The following is a 17,032-nucleotide window of genomic DNA, read 5'->3' as shown; positions in this document are numbered from 1 at the left end:
CAATATATACTACGTTTTTCTTTAGGATTAGTAGGATTTAGAGTGTATTGATTTTTCACGTAAGAAAATGTTAGTTTCTCCATTTAAATGGCGAATCTGATGTGTGTTTACTACTCACATTGACCTTCGCATGTTCATTTCGGAGGCAGAACCTTGGTGGGGTCAGGCCTGGAGTTAGGCTGGTTAAGCAGGGCAGGCACGTCTGGGGGAAGGTCTGAAGTTAGCATTTGCCGGGTGAGTGACACCTGAGCCCTTTATGCTGCCGGCCTCTAGTTTAAAATTGGGAAACAATCCACGAAAAGCAGTTTGTTTTATTGCAAAGTATAAGAGGTATGATTAAGGGAGGTGAATAGTTTTTTCTTAAGTTTTTCTTTGGACTCGATAACTTTTGACTTTTGCCAACAAAGACGAAATAGCTTTCTGTAATTTTAAGAGGCTTTGGTAAGAAAGGAAATGTTTTGTCTGTGTCATAGGAGAGAACAAAGTGATCACGTGACAGACTCGCGTTCTTTTCACTGCTGTTCTGTAAACGGGCCTAGCACCCCCCACCCCCCATATTTCCAATGTCTCTGGGTGAAAGGACCTTCTGCATTAAGCACAAATGCTGTTAGTGAATCATAGTTTATTTATGTGGGGTTTAGTTTTAAATTAAAAGACTGTTAGTGCCTTTGAAGGAAGGTATATTTTATGGAGTACAAATGAAATGGAAGACACTGTTACAACTAAAGCTAATTGTGCCTGAAGATCAAGCCGTCCAGGGAAAGAGCAGCTAAAGTGAGCTCTCTATTATCTTTTAAAGAAGAAGACTGAAATTTATGTTTGTAATGTTTTCAAAACAGTACTTTGAGATTGGGGTGAAAAATGGACAGAAAACTTTCAAACGTAAACATTTCTCTTTATACTTGATATAACTGGGGAATGGGTGTTAAACACGCTCCGCCCCCTCCCCCCAAGAGGAGAATTTGCCCTTGCCTTCCAGAATGCGGTAAGGGAACGTGTAATAGGACAGTGTGATTGTGGGTATGAAAAACATTTCTGGAAACCAGAAAAAGAAGTGTGGAGTTACAGAGAGCAGTATTCATTACATTGGTTCCACAGCCCTGCAGAGGCGGGTCCACCTGCCCAGCGATGCTAGGTTTCAGGCCCAGCCATGCGGTGTCCTCTGCATGGGCTTTGCACTCAGGCTTTCATGCCTGTCTTGCATCTTCCACTTTCCATTTGAATTCCTTCAGGTGAACGGGGAGTGTGACTCATAGTTTTCAAAATCACTGCTGACCTTAACCCTCTTCAAATGTCCCACTTAAAAAATTAAAAAATATATTTTATTTATTTGAGAGAGAGTGAGTGTGTGCGCAATGGGGGAGGGGCAGAGGGAGTGGGAGAAGCAGCAGGGAACCCGATGCCTGATGCCAGGGCTCAATCCCAGGACTCTTGGATCATGACCTGAGCCGAAGGCAGACACTTAAGTGACTGAGCCACTCAGGCACCCAGAAATGTCCCATCATTTCACCAGCAAGTCTGCCCTCTTCCCACGAGAGAAAGTGTCAACCTGAGGTTGACCCAGAGGAACAGGAGAGGGGTGGGGTGTGTGTGGCCACATTACTTATTCCAGCATCGGGAATATTTTCTCAGCCCTTTGGGGCATTTGCAGGGTTGGGGTTTTCCAAGCTTTTACTCTCTGCTCTAGTTGGGCAGATTGGAAAAGATGTGGGCGGCGTGGTGGGCACTGTCCTGCCGCTGCCAGTGATTTGATGCTACTGCTACAGTGCGTGAGTCCCTGTGGGTTGATAAGTCAGGCGGGTCCCTGTCGTGTCACCAGGAGAGGAAGCTGATAAGATTCATTTATTAATCTTCCACGTATTCATAAGAGTACGTGCCAGTTGCACTGCGGATCCGGGCTGTCAGTTGCTCAACAGGCTTTGTTTTATGTGAGATCTTTTATCATTTCTTGTGGTTGTGTGTCCTGGGCCTACCACCCATGAGTCTTTGAATGGCCTTTTATGTTCTTTTTGTTCCTGAACCCAGTGCCCTTTGGAATGAGTGATGTGAAACTGGATGATGTCTTTTGCTCACTCACATGGCAAGGAAAAGGGCACATGACATATATCCGGTGTCACTGCAAAGAAAGGATGGAGAGACTTAGGCAGAGCCCATCTTTCCCCCAGGAACATTTAGAGCCTGGGTTCAAGCTTTGGATAGGTGGGGGCTTAAACAAAAAAACTTTCAGCGTTTCAACTCTTTTCAGACTTTTTCAACTCTGGTGGGAGTCGGGCAGTAGTTTGTGATTCTGTGTCTTGAGCTCTCTAAAAACCACGATCTACACACTTGGATCAACACAGTTGGTAGAGATTGACCACAGGGGCTGGATGCTTTGCAAATGGCGATTTTATTTTCTTAGTTTTTACCTATTTATTTTTTAGAATCTTATTTATTTATTTGAGAGAGAGCGAGCATGCGTGCACAAGCAGGGGCAGGAGCAGAGGGAGAGAGAAGCAGACTCCACACTGAGCAGGGAGCCTGATGCGGGACTCGATCCCAGGACCTCGAGATCATGACCTGAGCTGAAGGCAGATGCTTAACCGACTGAGTCCCCCAGGTGCCCCTGTTAATGGTGACTTTATTGTGAGGTTTCACTTATAACTGCCATATGCTGCTTAATAAAAGTAGTGACATTCAGGGATTGTTCCTAATGGGGTGGACTCTTGCATGGGTACCATCTGACAGATGGATTTTTCATTCCTCATATTTTGAAGTTTAGATGTTAGATTTCATTCTAAAAAGAAAATCCTAATCAGGGACTTGGCGCTGAGTATAACTCATCAGGGATATTTTCACAACAATATCCACTTCGAAGTGCTGATGTTTTCTTTGCTCCACATGGAGCTTTTCTGGGCTGTGGTTTGATGCTGGGGGTACGTTATTCCCTGTGGGATCCCTCAGGCACCTGGCTGAGGGAATGGTGGCCCCAGGTATAGTCTCTTGATGCTAGGCAAACCATCTAGGGAAAAGCATATGTGACTTCTGTAGTTCTATACTAACCGAGCCATAGGTGAACGGAAGGTCCTATTAAACCAAGCATCCCTATTTCATCTTTTTTTTTTTAATTTTATTTATTTATTCATGAGAGAGAGAGAGAGAGAGAGGCAGGCAGAGACACAGGCAGAGGGAGAAGCAGGCTCTATGCAGGGAGCCCGATGTGGGACTCGATCCCGGGTCTCCAGGATCACGCCCTGAGCCAAAGGCGGCACTAAAGCACTGAGCCACGCGGGCTGCCCTCCTTTCATCTTTAATGCTAGTTTTCCCCATCCAAATAATTAGAAGTGCAATTAGAAGTGTTTGACTGTGTCCTGCAGTTGGTGACCAAGCTGAGGAGGGTGTGTGAGCACCTGCTGGTGGATTGGAGTTACGTGCATTTCCACAAGTATGCATGTTGTCGCCTCAGTAGAAACCCTTACCTTGACAGATTGTACGAAATGAAAAATCATTTTATACTTTTGTAAAATGTGGGAGATAATTTTCCAGTGATTTAAAGCAGATTTAAAGAAGGAACAGTAGTAAGTCCTGGAGATGAAAGAGTCTTAGGAATCCATATCTACAAATCAGCGAGGCTGGTTCTTGCCCTGAAAGTTGCCTAAAGTCAGCTGTAACCCTCTTGCCTTCCAACATTGATTTTTTGCTTGCTATTTTCCTTGTCTTCCTGACTGCTTGCCTCCCTCCACTGCAGAAAGAAGGAATAGGCCCAGAGAGATCCTCCCTCACCTTCTGAGGGTCCCAGAGATAGTGAGCGACAGAGTGAGGCCTAGGCCCGTCCTTCTGAGAAGGCCAGGGTGCTGGCCCCTGACTCATGGTGTGTTAGCCATGTGGCGTTTATGGCACAAAGGTGATTGAGACATTGCCATCCAGTCAGCTGACGGGCTAGTAGGTACGAGGAGACAGGTACACACACGTGCGGTGCTGCATTCCAGAATATAATAGGAATGCAGGTGGCGTGCTTTGGGGTTCGTGCAGGTGAAAGATCTCCCCTGTGGTGGAGTTTCACCTGATGGCCACAATCCCGTGTCCTCTGCAGGTGGGGCCAAGGGTGCCCTCTAGAGACCCCAAGCATTTCATGTGTTTATAATCCTTCATCTTTAGTAATAGCTGTGACTGTCTATTTTCCCAAAACTCTCTGTCCTCCTCGGGTTTTGCTGACATTAATGGGGGCCCCTCACAAAACGTTCCCCACCCCGATCCGGCCCCGGTGCAGGGAAGCCCTGCCTTCTCCCAGGCTCTGCTGTGCCCTCGAGCCCACGTTGCTACATGCTGAGAGCTGTGTCAATGGCAGGGCCGTTCTCAGCTGCCACAGCCACTTGGACAACAAGTGTGTTGGATGAGTGGCAATTAGGAAATGGCCGCGTGTCACCTTAACCACTTAAAGCAACTGAACCAGGGAGGGAGAAGGAAGCGATGCTGTACGTTTCTACCAGGAGAGTATTTTTTTCCCTGACATAATAGAGAAAGTTAGGGTTAAATAAAAACTGATAGTGTAAGCTTCTTAGGAATTTGTTTTTTCTTTTTTTCTTTTTTAAATCTCAGGTGTATGGGATCCCTGGGTGGCTCAGCAGTTTAGCGCCTGCCCTTGGCCCAGAGTTTGGTCCTGGAGTCCCAGGATTGAATCCCATATCAGACTCCTTGTATGGAGCCTGCTTCTCCCTCTGCCTGTATCTCTGCTTCTCTCCTTCTCTCTGTGTCTCTCATGAATAAATAAATAAAAATCTAAAAAAAAAAATCTAAAAAAAAATCTAAAAAAAAAACCTCAGGTGCAACTTTACTAGCAGTAGATACCCCGTGATGGGTTGGGATGCTCATTTATGATGTGGGTGAACTGAAATCTAATTGGTTTTTTGATTGTCACATATTCCTTTTAATGTGATAGGCCGAATGTGATGGCGACCATAATAACGCTAATTTTGCCAGTAGAATTGAATGCTGTAGAGGTTAAAAGAGGTTTGGGAGTCACTTTTTGTGAAAACCGTGCGATGAATCCAGTTGATATATGACAGATGTTCTGGCCGTTACACCAAAGCCTGTTTTTCCTGCCGTGCTGGTTCCAGTCCACTTCATTCTTGTTAGAAAGGTGTCCTGCTGGGGATCCCTGGGTGGCTCAGCAGTTTAGCGCCGCCTTCGGCCCAGGGCGTGGTCCTGGAGTCCCGGGATCAAGTCTCACGTCGGGCTCCCTGCATGGAGCCTGCTTCTCCCCCTGCCTGTGTCTACTTTTCTCTCTCTCTCTCTGTGTCTCTCATGAATAAATAAATAAAATCTTAAAAAAAAAAAGAGGTGTCCTGCTGCTGGTGCTCTACAGCACTTGGGGGAAACTTAGCTCGAAGCTGCTATACGTGTGGCCTGGTGTGTGTGTTCGCTCAGAGTTTCCTGGTTGTAAGACGCGTACACTTACCAACCTGCTCTTTCTTGCTCGTCATCACCGTGTTCGTGTAAGTCCCAGAGGGGTGTGTATCCCATCCTGACAGAGTGCTCGTTGCTGATGGAAGTGTTTGTGTTCGTTTGACAGAACATCTGACCAAATCCATGACCATGGGGGATATGAAGACCCCGGACTTCGATGACCTCCTGGCAGCATTTGACATCCCAGATATGGTCGATCCGAAAGCGGCTATTGAGTCTGCGCACGATGAGCAGGAAAGCCACATCAAGCAGAACGCGCACGGAGACGAGGACTCCCACACACCCTCCTCTTCCGACGTGGGCGTCAGTGTCATCGTGAAGAACGTTCGGAACATCGATTCCTCCGAGGGCGCGGAGAAGGACGGCCACAATCCCACCGGCAACGGCCTACACAACGGCTTTCTCACCGCGTCCTCTCTGGACAGTTACGGCAAAGACGGAGCCAAGTCCTCGAAAGGAGAGGCGCCTACCTCAGAGGTGACTTTGAAAGACTCCACGTTCAGCCAGTTTAGCCCCATCTCCAGCGCTGAGGAGTTTGACGACGACGAGAAGATAGAAGTGGACGACCCCCCGGACAAGGAGGACGTGCGTTCCGGCTTCCGGTCGAACGTGTTGACGGGGTCGTCCGCCCCGCAGGACTACGACAAGCCCAAGGCGCTCGGAGGGGACGGCGTGAGCAAAACTGGAATCTCTCCTGCGGGCAACCTGGAGAAAAACAGAGCTGTTAAGAGGGAAACGGAAACAAATTCCATAAATCTGAGTGTTTACGAACCCTTTAAAGCCAGAAAAGCAGAGGATAAGCTAAAGGAAAACTCTGAAAAGGTGCTTGAAAACCGGGCGCACGACGGGAAGCCGAGCTCGGAGAAGAGTGAGCCCGGCCTCGGCAGCCTCGCACTGTCGAGGTCCAAGCCGTCGTCCAAGTTGTCCTCGTGTATAGCCGCGATCGCAGCCCTGAGTGCTAAGAAGGCTGCCTCCGACTCCTGCAAAGAACCGGTGGCCGACTCCCGGGGATCCTCGCCGTTACCTAAGGAAGCGAACGACAGTCCCAGGGCCATGGAAAAGTCTCCTGAATCCCAGAGCCTCATCGACGGGACGAAGAAGGTGACCCTGAAGCAGCCGGATAGCCCCCGGAGCATCTCCAGTGAGAACAGCAGCAAGGGATCGCCGTCCTCTCCCGCAGGGTCGACACCAGCAATCCCCAAAGTCCGCATCAAGACCATTAAGACATCTTCTGGGGAAATAAAGCGAACAGTGACGAGGGTGTTGCCGGAGGTCGATCTCGACTCTGGAAAAAAGCCTTCCGAGCAGGCAGGCTCCGTGATGGCGTCTGTGACGTCCCTCCTGTCCTCGCCGGCTTCGGCTGCCGTCCTCTCCTCCCCGCCCAGAGCACCTCTGCAGTCGGCGGTGGTCACCAACGCAGTCGCCCCTGCGGAGCTGACCCCCAAACAGGTCACCATTAAGCCCGTGGCAACTGCCTTCCTCCCGGTGTCCGCCGTCAAGACGGCGGGATCGCAGGTCATCAATTTGAAGCTCGCCAACAACACGACGGTCAAAGCCACGGTCATATCTGCTGCCTCGGTTCAGAGCGCCAGCAGCGCCATCATCAAAGCCGCCAACGCCATCCAGCAGCAAACCGTTGTGGTGCCGGCATCCAGCCTGGCCAACGCCAAACTCGTGCCAAAGACTGTGCACCTCGCCAACCTTAACCTTCTGCCTCAGGGCGCCCAGGCCACCTCTGAGCTCCGCCAAGTGCTAACCAAACCTCAGCAGCAAATAAAGCAGGCAATAATCAATGCAGCAGCCTCGCAACCACCCAAAAAGGTGTCTCGAGTCCAGGTGGTGTCCTCCTTGCAGAGTTCCGTGGTGGAAGCTTTCAACAAGGTGCTGAGCAGCGTCAACCCAGTCCCAGTTTACATCCCCAACCTCAGTCCTCCTGCCAACGCAGGCATCACGTTACCGACCCGCGGGTACAAGTGCTTGGAGTGCGGGGACTCCTTTGCCCTTGAAAAGAGCCTGACCCAACACTACGACCGACGCAGCGTGCGCATCGAAGTAACGTGTAACCACTGTACAAAGAACCTCGTTTTTTACAACAAGTGCAGTCTCCTTTCCCATGCCCGCGGGCATAAGGAAAAGGGGGTTGTGATGCAGTGCTCCCACTTGATCTTAAAGCCAGTCCCAGCTGATCAAATGATTGTCTCTCCATCAAGCAATACTTCCACGTCGTCGTCTGCTCTTCCAAGCTCCGTGGGCGCCAGCACACACACTGTAACGAAAATTCAGTCTGGCATAACGGGGACAGTCATATCCGCTCCCTCCAGCACACCCATCATTCCAGCTATGCCTCTAGATGAAGACCCATCCAAGCTCTGTAGGCATAGTCTGAAATGTTTGGAGTGTAACGAAGTTTTCCAGGATGAGACGTCGCTGGCTACACACTTCCAGCAGGCTGCAGATACGAGTGGACAAGTAGAGTATCACTTACGTTTTGGTGTTTCGGTGATGAATCTGTAGACATGAGTGCTCTATACAAAGCCCTCTGTCTCAGGGGTGGGAGCTCAGCTAAATGGGTGTGTGTGCATGATGTGTGAAAGAAAGGATTGTTTTCATAGACTTGAATGAACAATGTTGAAATAGGAGTCTTATTTTAAAAACAATTTTTTTGGAAGGTGCTTTTGTTTCCTTTTTCTTTTTTAGACAAACTCTATGTACCAGTTGAGTTATGGAGCCTTAGACTTAGATAAACGAGTTAGTAGGTGATTGGGTCATTGGTGTCCATATGTGGGCAGTCTGAGATCTGGCTAATGCCGTTGTATTAGGTGTTCACATCAGGTCACATCACCAGTATTCCTAAGCTGTCTACAACAGTTTTGGGATTTAAAAAAAAAAAATTCCTGTTGTTATTTAGAATTACTGTCTTGTATAGTTAAACAGACTTCATTGGTACTCAGTTATGTGTTGTGCCTACTTCACGATGTTGGTCTGGAAGTATGTTCAGTAATAGTCCTCAGTGCAATGAATTTATGCTACAAATGGAAAACCACCTCCATTTGAATAGAATACCTTTGCATTTCTTTGCAGGGGTTTTTTTTTGTTTGTTTGTTTTTTGAGTGAAGTGTAGGTTGATGCTGGTCAAGTATATGTCACAATGGGTTAATGCTGGTGAAGTTCGTGTCAGTCCTTCTATCTTCTCTCATTTGCTGTTGTCCAGGAGGCACCATTTGGCCAATAGATCAGCGTGTTTTACAGATATATGATACTTATCATTTGGAAGAAACTGGACATGTCGAAGGAACCAGATTCAAGCTAGAGAGACCATATGATTTATTGTCTAAAGTAGATAACTCGTGAAATTAGAAGGGGGGTTGCGAGTTTGAGCTAGTATACTCTGGTTCGAGTTTCTGCTTGTGAAGACCCAGCAGTGAGCCAATCTTTGCTTTATTTGCCTCTGTACCTTGCTAACCAGGGGGTTAGCTGCAGTCCAGATGTCTGGTAGTATTGCCAGGATCAGTTCCTCAAGCGCGAACAGTTTTTGGTGGGATCTTGAGTTTGGGGACCAAAAAATCAAAAATACCTCGATATTTTTTTTTCTTTGGATTTTCAGTTTAGTGGCGATGGAAGCGATAGTTCTGAGAGCATTCTTGCAGCATTGGATGCTAAATGTTTCATTGGCTGGGACAGTGGAACACTCAGCAGAGTGGCCAGCTAGTTCAGGAAGGCGGAGATTGGCATGCTCTTCTAGTGTATCCTGGTGACAGGGCTTGGGTTCTTTCAGGTGCCCTCTTAACCTTGTCACGGCTTCATCAGAAAGGTATTATTTCTTCTCATCTCCAAAGGATGCAGTTAAAAGAAAAGCTATTTCTTCCATTCAGTTTGTTGTGTGGCCTGGTTTCTCCGTCTGCTGGTGTTCCGCGTGGGATGGTGGACCAGGTCCTGGCTTCGGGGGGCCCTCCCCGCCTCTGTGTCGTGTGCGCTGCTCACTAGCTGGCATTTTGAGCTGCCCGCCCATAGTCTGTTCTCTTTGGGTTCTCTTCTTGTCCAGGAAGGAGAAAGGACATGGGTACACAGGATATTTCCTTCCTCCACGGATTCCCTAGCTTTGGTTCTTTGTCGACCGTCCAGGCTCAACAGCCAAACCAGAGTCGGATTAAGGTGGAGGTTGCCCTCAGGGAAGGAGCGTAGCATCATTTCTCGTGTGTGTGGCTGCTTTGCCTTGACTTTCGCCTTTTGCTGGGATGAGTGTACAGTGTGGCTCGCCCGTTTCACCTGGAACGCTTAGGAGTGGTTCACGGCAGAGTAACGTTGACTCTAGGGCCAACTGGACGTCGAGCCAGACACCTCGCCCTGCCTCCCAGGCACGGCCGGATGGCAACACAAACGTGCCCCCTGCTGTGCCCTCCCTGTTCCCCACTTCTCCTTGTCTTACTGGAGTCCTTGCCCAGAACGCTGCCCACCACCTCCCGTAATTTCCCTTCTTCTCAGACTGGGCCAGAGGAGGGTTCTCTTGCAGACCAGCGGGCAGCCTGGCCCCTCGCCCAGCAGCCCAGCCTGCATGGCTCTCAGTGGGAGGGCTGCCACTTCGCCAGCACGCACTTTAATCACACCAACCCCAAGTCTCTCCCCCTGTCCAGGACGTTGGTAGGATCGGTGTGGCTCTTGCCCTACCAGCCTGGGCTGTTGTGGAAGCTGAGGGGGGGCGTCCTCCCCCATTGCAGTCACTGGGTGTGGCATCAGGTAATGGTGGGTGGTGGAGGTGGAGCCGAAGACCGGGAGAGCAGAAGAGAGAAAGGGAGAACTGTTCATCTTCTCCAGTTTGCCGTTCACGTGGCCGTCACACACCTTACAGTTTGTGGACTTAAATCCAATTGGGAAGAAAATCTACCTACGTGAACTGTTACCTCCCTGCGGGTGGCACTTAAAACCCTCCCGTCTTCCAACAAACTGTAGAAGCCGGACCGGTGGCCTCTCAAGCACCAGTCTTTCTCGGACCCATCTTTCCTTTGGTCTAGCACAGTCAGGTAGTTAAGACCTTACTTTCCATTGCTCTGTGGACCTCCCCATTCTTGGTAAGACATCGGTGAACCGAGAGAGTGGACTCCCTCCCCTTTGTCACCACCCCCTGTGGCCTCCCGCTCGACCTTTCCTGAGCTTTCCTTAGGTTTCCTGAGCTTTCCTGAGCTTTGCTGAGCTCTCCTCTGGCAGGGTCCCTAGGTGTGCAGAGTAGTGTTAGTTAAGTTAGGGAACCGTCCACAGCGGATGCCTGCACGGACCCTGCTGCCACTGTTGGTTCTGAAGGTTAAAGAGTGTGATGTCGGGACCCCAGCAGGGCAGTCGCTCATTGCCTGCCAGCTTTGGACTGTACCAGGCCCAGAGAAAGGACTAGGCCTCCTGGCAACGGGCTATTCTTCCTGCCTGCTTTCCTCCCAGCGTCCCTCCCTTCCTCCTTCCTGCCCGCCTCTACTTGGAATCACCATAATCATGTAAAAACTTTTCCTGATAATGCCGCAGTGTTCTGGGTCCTCCTTATCAAATCACTGAATTTTTAAAATTAAGACTTTATTTTGAGGTAATTTTAGATTCATGTAAGACATAATACAGAGATCCTGGGTACCCTTTTTTTTCATTTCCCCCAGTACTACACTTTGCAAAACTAGAACAGTATCATAACCAGGATATTGACACCGGTGTACTGAGTCTACGGAATATTTCTACAACCGCAGGGATCTCTCCGATTGCTTAGCCACCCCTACCCGCTTCTGAACCCCCCAGCAGCCACTAGTCTGTTCTCCATTTTTATGGACTGTTGTTATTTCAGGAATGCTTTGTAAATGGAGCCATACCATATGTAACCTATGGGAATTGGCTTTTGTACTCCGCGGGATTCCCTGGAGACTCATCCAGGCTGTGGCATGTACCAGTAGTCTGTTCTTTCAGATCACTGAGTAGTGTTCCATGTGAGCTGGTTCCACGGGGTATTTACCTTTCAGCCTTTGGAGGACAGTCTGCACTGTTTCCAGCTTGGGGTAATTATGAATAAAGCTGCTCTAAACATTTGTGTACAGGTTTTTGTGTGAACCCACGTTTAAGTTTGCTGGGATAAATGCCCAAATGGACAGTTGCTGGGTCATATGATAGTTGCATGTTTATGTTTTTAAGAGACACTTTGCTAGAGTGGCCGAACCATTTTATATTGCATGGGCAGTGTATGGGTGACCCGGTTTCTCTGCGTCTTCGCTGGCTTTTGTTGGTGGTATTTTCCATTTTAGCCATTTTGGTAGGTGTGTGGTAGCTGCTTGTGGTCTTCATTTGCAGTTCTCCAGTAACAAAGGATGTAGAACATCTCTTTCCATATGTTTATGTGTCCTCTTACATCCTTTATGGTGAAATGTCTCCTTGTGTCTTTTGCCCATTTTTCTAATTAGATCGCATGTGTGTTTTTAAACTGTTGAGTTTTAGTTTTAGGAGCTCTTGTATTCTAGACACTAGTCCTTTGTTGGGTGTGTGGTTGCAAGTCTTTTCTCCCAGTTGTGGCTTGTCTTTCCGGTTTTTAAAAACTTTTTTTTGAAGTACTATTAAACCTCTGCATCTTTAAAATAGGTCTTCGGAAGAGCAAATGCTTTCAGTTCTGATGAAGTCCAGTGTATCTGTTTTCCCTTTTATAGCTCATACTTTTGGTGTCAAATCTGTTTTTTGCTCTAGATCCTGAAAATATTTTTCCTAAAAGTTCTGTAGTTTTAGGTTTTTTAAGCCCATGATCCATTGGGGTTAGTTTTTGTATAAGATATGAGACGTATGCTGAGTTCTTTTATTGTTTGTTTTCTCCATGCATGTCGTCTTCTTCTAAGACCATTTGTCTTTCCTCCGTTGAATTCCTTGGCATCTTTGTTGAGTATCAGTTGGGCATATGTATATGTTTTTAAGTCAGCTCTATGCCCAATGTGGGGCTAAAACTCAACAACCCCAAGATCAAGAGTTGTACGCTGTGTGGACTAATCCAGCCAGGTGCTCCTCATTGGGCATATTTGTATGTGGCTATTTCTGGGTTCTGGGTTCTGTTCCGTTTATTTACATGTCTGTCCCTGTACCGGTTCTACACAGTCTTGATTATAGTAACTATAAAGTGTCTTGAAATCCAGTACGTGATATGCCCAACTTTATTCTTTTTTCTCAAAATAGTTATTTTTTCTAATTGAAGTATAGTTGACACTCAGACTTGTTTTTAGCTATTCTAGTTCTTTTGCTTTTCCATATAAATTTTAGAATAGTCTTGTCTATATCTACAAAATATGAGATTTTGAAAGGAATTAAATTTAAACCTGTATATGAGTTTGGGGAGAATCAGTATCTTTACTATGTTGAGTCTTTCAGTTCATGAACATGGAATGTCTTTATTTATTTATTTATAAGAGTTTTTAAAATTTATTTGAGAGAGAGAGGAAGTGTGCATATGATCAAGGGGAGCGGTAGAGGGAGAGGGACAAGCATACGCCATGCTCAATCCCACAACTCTGAGAGCGTGACTTGAGCCTAAATTGAGTCAGACACTCAACAGAACCCAAGCTCCTCTCTCCATTTATCTAGATCTTTGATTTTCTTTTATTATTTTGTGCTTTTCATCATACAAGTCTTCTAAATGTCTTATCCTGCTCTTTCCTTGTTTCCTTCCTAACAATTGTAAATGGTATTGTATTTTTCTGTGTTCATATGTTCATTGCTGATATGAAATACAGCTAATTTTTCTATATATATCATGTACTTCCTGACTTTGTTGTACTCGTTTATTGGATTCAGTATTGGGAGGATAGCTTACATTGAGTTTTCAGGTATTGAACCAGCCTTGCATCCCTGGAATGAATCCCCCTTGGTCAGGCTGTAGTGAAAAAAATTTTTTAAAGATTTTATTTATTCATTCCTGAGAGGCAGAGACACTGGCGGAGGGAGAAGCAGGCTCCCTGCATGGAGCCCAATGCGGGACTTGATCCCAGGACCCTGGGATCACAACCTGAGCAAAGGCAGATGCTCAACCACTGAGACACCCCGGTGCCCCTGATTCTTTTTACATATTGTGAAGTTTATCTATTAATATTTTATTAGTGTTTTACATGTATATTCATCAGGTTTTTATTTTTATTTTTTGGTACTGTCTTTGATTGGTTTTGGACAGGTCAGTATTAGTTTTATATAATGCACTGAGAAGTGTTCTATTTTCTGAAAGGGACTGTACAATTAGGGTTCATTCTTTTTTCAATATTTGGTAGAATTCTTCAGTGAAACTTTCTGGGTCTAGAGATTTCTTTTGGGATTTTTAAAAAATACCTTCTGTGCTGGTAGAAGGGCTCCATCACTTGGTGTAGGGATGAAAGTCCTTCTTCCCTGCTGGCTTTCTCCGATACCATCTGGGCAGAGGTGTTGGGACAATATACTACATTTGCAAGAGCGTAGAAGTCTGTGTTGCACCTGGACTTGGTATGGTGGGTGTGCAGCCACAGTGTTTAATGTGGTATTTGGCTGGAGTAGAGCAGTCATTGTCTAAAAAGTTTTCTATTTTTTTTTTTAAGATTTTATTTATTTATTCATGAGAGACACAGAGAGAAACAGAGAGGCAGAGACACAGGGAGAGGGAGAAGCAGGCTCCATGCAGGGATCCTGATGTGGAACTCAATCCCGGGACTCCAGGATCACACCCTGGGCCAAAGACAGGCGCTAAACCGCTGAGCCACCCAGGGATCCCCAAAAGTTTTCTATTTAGTTAGCCTGATCTTTCTCTGGTCCTTTGACTCGTGAGAGGAGACTTTTTTGGGGGATTTTTTTTTTTGGGGTCTTGGTGTTTCTGGGTTGCCAATTTCTTCAGCTCCAAATGTGGGCACGTGAGGCAAAAAAGAAACCGAGAGAACTCATCACTGTGTCATTCCTAGGGTTCTGAGGTCTCTAGCCAGCCTGACTTCTTCTCTCTGTTTTTCAGAGTCTTTTAATGTCTATTTTATACATAATGCCCAGAAGTTTCACCTGTGCATGGTGGAAGGAATAGGGAAAGCTATTTCTTTTCCCCTCTCCTGGAAATAGACATTTCAATCTGTTTAAACATCCTTTATCCTTTAGAGCTGGTGTGGCTTTAAAGAGAGATCCCATAATTACATTGTTAGGCTCAGTCTGAGCCTTCCAGCTTGTGATTCTCAGTTGTTTTTTGGAACTAGGTGTCCTGGAAGCAAACATCCTACTTGACTCTCCCGGATTCCTCTCTTCTCTCCAGTTCAGACATTTCCATGCATCCTTGGCTCTTAGCCTACCCATGAAAGCAATTAGGGATAAGGAGGCAAATCTCTTCTTTTCCCTTTGTTGTCTGTAGAACCCAGCGTTTCTCTTGGGAACCACGTTTTCTTGGTTGAGCACAATCACCATTACCTTTTCATCACTCAGTTTTCTTCCCATTTAGATGTTGACTCCCATTACTGTTGGAATGGGTCCTTCGAGGAGTTTCCCAGGGATGCTTGTTGGAACTCAGCAAAGGGTCTCTTTTTCTGTTAACACCGACTGTGGCCACATGTGCTGGATCTCCTCCTGTCGTCTCCCCAGGCGTGCGCATTCACCCTTTTGAGACCTTTCGAGAAGGTCGTGGGATGAAGGAGGGTTTTGGTGGCTTGTGCTGATTTCTGCTGTGCCAGTTACTCCTCCTCTCTCAAATGTTCTGTGGCCAGTCTATACAAAAGTAGCGATTGCCACAGACCATCAGAGTGCCACTTTATAAATCACTGGCCTCTTGCTCCACACACCTGCTGGTAGAGGCCTCTACTAGGAGCTGGGTTGGAATGTAGGGTTTAGCTCCTGGCCCACCGGCCCTACATTCCCCAAGCCAGAATTCAAGTCATGGAATTCCGTCCCACTCTGCTATGTGATAGGGGCAGGGCTCCAGGCATGCTTAACCCATGTCCTGACTGCCCTGCCTGTGTCTGCTGATCTCCCGGAGGAGCAAGCAGCTGAAGGAGAGAGGGTGGGATGGCAAAGAATCTTGGGTGGGTCATTTTCCTGCCCAACCACGTGGAACCAAGCAGTACAGTGAAAATGGAGTCCTGCGGGCCCTTGACTTTGTAACACCAGTAAATCTGCCCTGTTTGGAGGTCTTTATTCTGACCTATAATAATCCCTGTTCTGGGGCACATTGAGAAAAGGAGTGGGTGGAGGGGTGGAGAAGCTTCCTTATTCTCCATGAAGTATTTAAGAGCTGACAACTGTACTGTTAATAATTGATACTAAAATGTATCTGAATGGAATGTCTTTGCTTCACCTCTGGTAAAACCATGACTAAATTTAGCCAAGTACAGACTGGAAGTGCCTACTATATAACCTCTTAATTGGTAGAATGTTTTCTTCCTGTAGAATGGACATAGAATCAGAAAATGTTACAGGTCCTTTGGTCAACTCTTTTGTTTTACAGTTGAAGAAACAAATGCCCAGTGAGTAGCAGAATGGGGACTCAAGGCAAGATTTTTTTTATAGCCAATTCATTATTATTTCCGCTTCGTCACGCCGATAACCTAGAATCTAGAAGCATTTTACAGGGGCAGAGACCATAAGAATTATAAGAGAATGGAATCTTGGGTTCTAGTCAGGTCAGTTCCAAAAGTACAGTTAGAGGTGACTTTTCCTGCAGTGGTCCTCATTTTCAGGGATCGCTGATTCAGTTTAGTTTCTGAGCATCATTAACCCAGCACAAGGCGTATATGAAATTATCGTAAGCAGCCCCAGTCTGCTCTTCCGAGGCATACTCTGTCCAGGCACCTGCTCTGGAAACCCTGGAGCCCACCTCAGTGCCCTCGCCCACCCAAAATATTACTAGCCGGAGACTCTCCACTCTTACTTGGTCCTGCTCTTCTTCTAAGTGACTCATTAAATTCTAGTCGGACCACTCCCATCCCAGTTTGCATTTCGGCATCATCAACCTTTTCTCCCGTGATTATCATCTGAGTAGATTATATGTGCTGACCATACCGCTTTCTGCAAATCTGCTCTTTCAACTGTCAACTCTTATTAGAAATTTTTAGTGCAACAGAATGATTTGAGGACAAAACCACCACAACTCACCAGCTTGGAAACCAAAGTGTAGGTATAGTCCTTTCTGTTTGTAAATCTTGCTTTGTGTTATTTCTCACTTAAGTGCGATCTGAAATGAAATGCTTTGTGTTCTCATCGTGAATAGGGATGAAAGCAAGAGCCAGAAAGCAAGCCGGGGTACTTTATTATTACTGGTATTATTTTTGGGGCAATTTTGCTGTAGCCAGAAGACCTCAAAACTGCCGTCAATGGGACAGAAGTAGTTTACGTAGCTTAGGGGCTGACTATTAAGCCGGTGGTGTTTTGACCTTGAGACCCATTGTTTCAGGCTGCTGTCAACTTTGGTGTCTTGGTATGTAAGCCCAGTACATGGTTTATTTACTCATACTTCTCTGGCTTTTCTCACCCTTCCCAGGCAGTTTTTCTCCTTAAAACAAGAACTGAAACACAGAATTCTTTCCCTGGTTACTCAGATAATTCCTCTTGCATGCAAGGAGGATGCCAAGCCCTAGCATCCCCGAGTCCTCAGTAGGACCGTGAT

The 17,032-nt window shown here is 46.7% G+C and overlaps 1 protein-coding gene across 14 annotated transcripts in view; it reads left to right on the top strand.

Moving 5' to 3' along the window:
* Positions 1-17,032, top strand: part of ZNF532 (zinc finger protein 532) — a 108,618-nt gene that overhangs the window by 44,380 nt on the left and 47,206 nt on the right. For all 14 annotated transcript variants that reach the window (XM_072822042.1, XM_072822067.1, XM_072822048.1 and 11 more), the window contains one exon: positions 5,549-7,911. In XM_072822042.1, coding sequence (XP_072678143.1) covers positions 5,566-7,911 — 2,346 coding nt within the window. In that variant the 5' untranslated portion in view covers positions 5,549-5,565. The remainder of the gene's footprint in view (positions 1-5,548; positions 7,912-17,032) is intronic.

This window comes from Canis lupus, chromosome 1 (assembly GCF_048164855.1).
Source record: "Canis lupus baileyi chromosome 1, mCanLup2.hap1, whole genome shotgun sequence".
Classification (NCBI taxonomy): domain Eukaryota; kingdom Metazoa; phylum Chordata; class Mammalia; order Carnivora; family Canidae; genus Canis; species Canis lupus.
The sequence above is the reverse complement of the archived record's forward strand: the minus strand, read 5'-3'. Positions and strand labels throughout refer to the sequence as shown.